The sequence below is a fragment of the Triturus cristatus genome, chromosome 8, assembly GCF_964204655.1.
Source record: "Triturus cristatus chromosome 8, aTriCri1.1, whole genome shotgun sequence".
Taxonomy (NCBI): Eukaryota; Metazoa; Chordata; class Amphibia; order Caudata; family Salamandridae; genus Triturus; species Triturus cristatus.
The window spans coordinates 389,159,374-389,167,170 of NC_140591.1; the positions used below are offsets into that span (position 1 = coordinate 389,159,374).

General features: G+C 46.4%; 1 protein-coding gene across 1 annotated transcript; it reads left to right on the top strand.

The window, feature by feature from the left end:
• Positions 1 to 6,014: 6,014 nt before the first annotated feature.
• Positions 6,015 to 7,343, top strand: LOC146802169 (endogenous retrovirus group PABLB member 1 Env polyprotein-like; the record flags this gene model as incomplete). Its single annotated transcript, XM_085620412.1, has 1 exon — positions 6,015 to 7,343. A coding segment is annotated over one exon (1,329 nt), but the record flags the coding sequence as incomplete, so codon positions are not given.
• Positions 7,344 to 7,797: the final 454 nt, after the last annotated feature.

The window sequence follows — 7,797 nt, forward strand, 5'->3', positions numbered from 1 at the left end:
GTCGCCTTTGGAGGGAAAGAGGATTTCTCACCTCCCACGGCACTAAGATACAGCATGGTCAGTTGATAAATGAACTTCTCGAATCACTCACCTTGCCCACTCAGATAGCAATTGTCAAATGTAGTGCGCATAAGAAAATCACTGATGATCTGGGTCGAGGAAATGCTTTTGCAGACCAGACAGTGAAAGAGACAGCCACAGACGTCACAAGCCGCATGTATGTTGCGGGCCCTGCTAGATGGGTCAGACAAGGAGGGATGTGTGAGGACACAATAGAAAGTGTAAAAATTATCCAGGTAGAGGCTACAGAGAAAAAACTGAGTAAGTGGAGAGAGGGTACAGGAATGTTGGACGCGACAGGGTGTTGGACAGAATTATCGGAACATCAGCACTGGCTGTTACCAGATGCCTATGTACTTCCAGTAGTTACCATGGCACATGGTCCAGCCCACATTAGTGCTAAAGGGATATGCAAATTTCTGGCCCCTGTATGGCAGAATGTGGGGATCCCTACATGCGCAGGTAATCTGGTTAAGCACTGTATTGTTTGCTTGATGCACAATCCAGGAAAGGGAACACCAACCCCAGCAGGCCATTTTGCCCCTCCAACGTACCCTTTTGAGGTGTTGCAAATAGATTACATTCACCTGGAAAGATGTAATAATCTGAAGTATGTCCTTGTGGTGGTGTGTGCCTTTTCTAGATGGATAGAGGCCTACCCCCTAAAGGATAATACTGCTCTGTCTACGGCTAAAGTCCTTTTGAAGGAGTTTTTCCCGAGGTTCGGCTTGCCTCGAATTGTCTGGAGTGACAATGGAAGTGAATTCGTGGGTCAAATAATGCAGAAAGTGTGTGCAGGTCTTTGCATCAGACAAAAATTTCATGCGGCAAACCACCCTCAGTCAGCAGGTTTGGTGGAATGCTATAATGGTACTCTTAAGCTCAAGCTCGCGAAGATACAGGCCAGCACGGGTCTTGCCTGCCCGATGCTTTACCCTTGGCTCTTTTGTCTACTCGAACAACTGTTCATTCCCGTATGGGACTCAGTCCCTACGAGGTTGTGTTTGGACGCCCAAATGTCTGGGGAGTCCCAAGGCCAAAGAAGTATTCCGAGATAGAGCGTCCAATATTGATTGATTATTTGCATGACCTCAGCACTAAATTGCGTGTCCTTCATCAACAGGTACAAGACGCTTTGCCTCAGGCTTCTACTGATCCTGGTCATACCATACAACCCGGCAATTGGGTGTGTGTGAAGAATTTTCAAAGATCGAAGAACTTGGAACCTCGCTGGAAAGAGCCTCATCAAGTATTATTGACAACACGCATAGCTGTGAAGGTGGTCGGAAAGAAAAATTGGATCCACGGTGTGCATTGTAAGAAGGTACCCTTGACTTTGCCTTATGACCAGTGGGTCCGTGAAGGTATTGGCGATTTTGAAGGTGAAAGGGTCCCCCGATTCGTACCTTTTAGCAATGCACACCTAGATTGGACTCGATCTGAGAAAGAGGATGATGACGTTCTGCAGGACGCTGCACCACCACATCTCAGGTTAAACACAACTAATCTGGAGACACTTTTTGAGGACCAGACTGTGCCGAATAAAACGAGATACAATTTGAGGCCTAGAGTGGCTAGAGACAATTGAGAATTTTTCTTTTGATTACGCTTTTCAGTGATACTGACCATCCAATTAGGTTGCAGGGTCGTGGTAAGAGTCTTAGTTTGTGACCTGAGTAGTGGCAATAGGCCTGCAGGACTTGCAGTGTCATAGGACGGCTGGTAATCACAGCTGAGTGAAGAAGGAAGACTGCCACGAGCAACATTTAGAGGATGGATTCTATTATATTAAGGAAAAATGATAAGAAGGATAAAATGAAGAAGAAATATTGCAAATTATTATATAATAGATGTAGTAGAACGTTGTGTATTTTAATCTTTTTATGTATTATATTAGCTTGTGTGGGTTGGGTTACTTATATTATGCAGCAGACACCTACACCTACCTCCCATCTTATTTATTTAAGCAATTTATAGAGCGCGCAAATACCCGTGGGTGTCTCGGCGCTACGGACTGCAAGGGGTAAGCGTTTATTGGAATGCTCATTGATTGAAGAGCCAGGTCTTTATAAGTTTCTTGAAGGCAGGTAGCGTTGGGCATGTTTTTATGTGTTGGGGGAGGGAATTCCATAATTTGGTAGTGGCAATGGTGAAAATCTTGTCACCCCAGGATGCCTTATATGTGTGGGGAACCCTCAGTAAGTTGGCGGTTGAGGAGCGTAAGGTTCGATTAGGCACATGGGCACAAAAGGCTTTTTTCAGGAATTCTGATCCACTGTTGTGAACGACCTTAAAGGCGATGCAAAGGTCCTTAAACTTGATGCGGCTTGATATTGGTAGCCAGTGCAAATTCCGGATCACCGGGGAAATTGAGTTGTACTTGGGGGTGCCTGTTATTAATCTGGCGGCGGCGTTCTGCACCATCTGTAATCTTTTGATAATCTTTTGTTGGGCGTTAATAAGCAGGCCATTACAGTAGTCGATTTTTGACATTACTAGCGTACTAACCAGTGTTTTTGCTGCATTTGGGGGGAGGAACGGTAGTAGTTTTTTAATCATTCTGATAGTGTAAAAAGATGATGAGACGATGGCATTTGTATGGGCTAAGAAGGTTAATTTGTCATCAAATATGACCCCTAAGTTTCTAGCTTTGGGTGCAGGGAGGGGTGGAGGTCCCAAGTTGGTCGGCCACCAAATAGGGGACCATGCTGGATGTATTTTGCCAAATGCCACTACCTCCGTTTTATCGGAGTTCAGCTTTAAACAGTTCTCAGCCATCCAGGAACTGATGGCAAGCATGCCAGTTTGAAAATTGGCTGCAATTGCTTCTCCGTCGTTGTTAATTGTAAGCACCAGCTGTGTGTCATCGGCGTAAGTTGTCAGCCTCATCCCATGAGTTTTAATTACCTTGGCCAGGTCCGACACATAGATATTAAATAGTGTCGGACTCAAGGATGATCCTTGTGGCACTCCGCAATGGAGGGTGAATGGGGGGGGAGTTAAAATCGCCGAGATTCACCAGCTGAGAGCGATTGGATAGAAAGGAGGCCAAAAGTTCCTTTGCTTTAAGTTTGACGCCTAGTTTTGAGACACGGTCGATCAGAATGGCATGGTCGACCGTGTCAAAGACCGCTGACAGATCTAGCAGAATCAGGATTGCTGATCCACCTTGGTCTCGAGTGGCTCTGATTTCATCTGCTGCCTTAATAAGGGCGGTTTCCGTCCCATGGCCCTTTCTAAAGCCAAATTGTGTCTCATCCAGGAGATTATTTTCTTCGATGTAGTGAGCTAGTTGCGTGTTCATTATTTTTTCAAAAGGTTTTGCTGGGAAAGGGAGGTTTGTGATGGGTCTATAGTTTTTGGTGTCTAGTGGGTCTAGAATCTGCTTCTTCAGCAAGGGTTTGATAGTTGCCCTTTTCCAGGCTGTGGGGTAGATACCTGTGTCAAACATGGCGTTGCAGATGTCTGCGAGATTAGGGGCTAGTAGGTCAGGAATGAGTTTTAATACCGAGGGTGGACAAGGGTCCGTTGGAGAGCCCGATTTTATGGTTTGGATGTGGTCTTTTATTAATTCAGATGAGAAATTGCAATAAAGAAGGGGAATCTTGTTATTTTCGGGAAAGATTAGGTGATCATTTTTTGTTTGCATAGTGAAGTTATCATATATTTTGCTAACTTTGTCTTGGAATGCACTGGCCAAGGCATTGCATAGGTCCTGGGTGGGAGCTGGTGGAGGATTTACTGTGGATCCTGATAGTTTAAGGACTACCTGAAAGAGACTCTTGGTGGAGTCTTGGGCTGCTTCTATTTGACTGATATAGTATTCACTTTTCTCGGTGATTAGGAGCCGTTTATATTGATGGATTGCCTCTTTATAGCGCGTTTTATCGGCGATGTTATAATCTCTGCACCAGTGTCTCTCGAGGTTCCTGCAGCGTTGCCTTTCTAGTCTGAGGGTTTCGGAGAACCAAGGTGCTGAAGGGGAGGTTCTGTTTTTTGATAGATTGTTGAGGGGTACCAATACTTTGAAGGCATTATTCAGCCAGTCAGAGTATTTGGAGGAGGCAAGTGTGGGGTTGGCTGTGGGCTCGTAGTTGGATGCTGACAGTTGAGTGTTAAGGAGCTGCTGATCTATTTGGCTCCAGGCTCTAAACTGTTTAGGCCTTCTAGGTATAGGTGAAGGGGACATTGTTTTTGCCAGGATGTTGAATAGCACTGCCCAGTGATCAGTCCAGGTCAGGGGTAGAGTTTTGATAATGGATAGATTGGTGTTACTAGTGAAGAGCCCGTCTAAGGTGTGACCGGCTCTGTGTGTGGGACCGGTGACCAATTGTCGGAGGGGGATAGCCTCTAACTCAGTAAGTAGGGTAGATGTATCCTTATCATCAGGGTTTTCCAGATGGGAATTAAAATCACCTAGAATGGTGAAGTCCATTTCCCCTGCTATGGATTCCATCAGGCTGTCCAGGGAGGGTAGAAACCCTGCCCGTGGACCTGGGGGGCGGTATAGGAGTGTTCCTTTGAAGTTATAAGAGTTGTTAATTTTTATGGAGAAGGTTATAGCTTCACAGGTCATGCTAGGGAGAGTCTCAGTTCTTACCAAATATTTGTCTCGGTATATTATCGCCAGACCACCCCCTTTTTTATGTCCTGTCTTACTACACAAAAACCTTCTGGGGAAGCGGTACAGAAGTCTGGGCCGGACGAAGGGTCTCCCCAAGTTTTCGATATAAATAGGATGTCTAGGTTATGATTGATTATAAAATCTGCTACTTCATATTTGTGTTTAGGGAGTGAACGCGAGTTTACCAGTGCCGCGAGTATGTATTCCTTTTTGGAGTGAGTTTGTCGGGTCCGGGTGTCTCCTAAGATCTTATAGCTGTCATTGGTGTTTAGCGTAAAAGGGCATGCGGGACAGCTAAAGGTTCTGTTGGTTTCTAACGAGCAGGAGTGGAGATAAGGACAGATGGGGATGTCAGCAGGGTGGCCAATAGCTTTAAGCTGGGTGCTGGAGTAAGGTAAGTATTTCCTGGGCCTGACTGGATTGTCTAGCTCAGGATTCCTGGCACTAGGCACAGTCGAGGCGCGGACGGGCGCAGATGGGCTTGCCTTGTGCGTGCCTTCGGCGCGCCCGCGGTACGCCCGCTGCGCGCATCCGCTGCACGTCAGTACCATGCTGTGCTTAATTCGAGGAAACCACCCTAAACGCTAGAGCGTCACCCAACAAAGATGGCCGCCCGCAAATGTCCCTACCGGAATTAGTGAGGGTGAGTGTTTTTTTTTCTGCTCGATAATGCTCCCTCCACTCAATCAGCACAAGTGTTGCTGCGGTGGACCGGGGAGTGAATGAGCACACAAACAAAATCTGCTACAGTAATTCAATTTTAAAACAATTGTGCAACCTTAAAACGATAAGGCATTAAGCGCTAGCGCAGCGTCACGAGCAACTAACTTCTGCCTCTGAGTCTGCTGCGCGTCGGCGCCATGCCGTGCTTAAGTCAAGGAAACCACCCTAAACGCTAGAGCGTCACCCAACAAAGATGGCCGCCCGCGAATGTCCCTACCGGAAGTAGTGAGGGTGAGTGGGTTTTTTTTCTGCTCAGTGATGCTCCCTTCACTCAATCAGCACAAGTGTTGCTGCGGTGGACCGGGGAGTGAATGAGCACACAAACAAAATCTGGTACAGTAATTCAATTTTAAAACAATTGTGCAACCTTAAAACGATAAGGCATTAAGCGCTAGCGCAGCGTCACGAGCAACTAACTTCTGCCTCTGAGTCCGCTGCGCGTCGGCGCCATGCCGTGCTTAAGTCGAGGAAACCACCCTAAACGCTAGAGTGTCACCCAACAAAGATGACCGCCCGCGAATGTACCTACCGTAAGTAGTGAGGGTGAGTGTTTTTTTTTCTGCTCGATAATGCTCCCTCCACTCATCCCGTGTCTTTTCACACCACTGCCTCCCCGCACCAGTTACATACACTACCAGAACATGAGCAAAGTAGGAGAATGGAATATTTCAATAATTCATTCATTCAATTGTTGCACCAGCATCAATTGGTGATCAATACCACCGATTGTTGGGTTTGTGGACTCTTGCCCCATACTAGGGATGAAGGGATGCCATATTTAGTTTTACCTTTTTCCCTGGAGGGGTCTGCTTGGGCTTATGTGTCTATGTTCTCTAATGCTTACGAGAACCAACCCCGGCACCCTGTTGGTCCATATGGGGGTGGGGTTGACGTTAGTCATGACCCTCTAGTAAAGGGAATATTGGCTATGACCAAATATTACAGTAAAATTAATAAGTTCCCAGCCGACGAACGATGGGCATACATTGGCTGGAACGTGACCCGTTACGTTACTAGCCTTACAGATAGGGCCAGACAAAAGAGATCCCCGCCCATATGGACTGTACCCCACCGAGGCCACCTGTGTCTCCAAGGAAATGGTCAGAATGCTAAGGCCCAATTGGGAACGAGCTCTTGTGCACATACATATACCTATGCATCTAAGACTTCTCCACCGTTAGTGCCATCTCAGGGAACGTATTTCGTTTGCCATGACAGGGCCTATACATGGTTACCAACTAATTTCTCAGGATCATGTTACGTGGCTTTTCTCCTTCCTCCGACATATACCGCCCCTTCGGGACATCACAGAAATAGGTACAGTAGGGGCGTCATTAATTCAGAAGATACAGCAGGACAAGAGGGAGGCGACTTTTTCAAAGGATTCCTCCCAATTTGGGGCCCTATGGCCAATAGCAGAAACATAAGGCACCTCACTCGAGTTGTTGAGGCAACGATAGATGAAACTATAGGGGCACTGAGTAACCTCACAGCCGAGCTTCAGGCGGACCGCCTTATGACATTACAGAACAGGATGGTTTTAGATATCATTCTTGCGGACCGTGGTGGAGTATGTAAATTGATTGGATACAGCTGTTGCATTTACATACCTGACAACGCCCCTACAGTATACCAGGCCATCTCTAAATTGCATCTGATCGCTGAGTCCATTCACCAGGACGAAGGAGATTGGTCTTTGACAGAATGGTTTTGGGGATTACTGTCCACATGGGGATGGAAAGTACTGACTTTCATTGGAATGATTTTGGCCATTATCTTCTCGTGTTGCCTCTGTCTACAATGCGGTCCTGCTATCTGCGGCCTTTGTGCCACCATGTGTGTTCCAAGGCCTGTCGCACAGAAAGCAGAAAATATGAAAATGATGTTACAGCAACAGCTTGACGACCTCATGGCTATTGACATTGACTCAGAATAACATGAGTCTATGTGTTTTGCCTGTGTAATGGCAAAAGGAAGGTCTGAGGTAATTTAGTTTCGACTCCATTTTGTATTCCGTCGCCATTTTATGTTGCCCTCACTCAGGCAGCTCGGTGAACGAAGTGTTTCTGCCCTTTGTACTGCTACGTGTCAAATAACCTCCCTTCCTTGTTGTGAAGCCAATTCCAGGAACTAGCCAGACTGACTAATCCTTGTCTAGACTGACTAATCCTTGTCCCAACTATCTGTTGGCCATCGGTATTCTTTCTCTGCATTATCTTATTTTGCAAGTCGTCCTTTGAAGCACACAAACACGTCCTGCCATTACTGATTGACCTATAGGTGCTGTCATTGATTGACTTATGGGGTTGGGCAAGAACACGACTCAAGGGGGATGTTCTGGTTACATGGTGCCTTGTTTTGAATGTTTTCCTATTGGCTAATATTTGGTG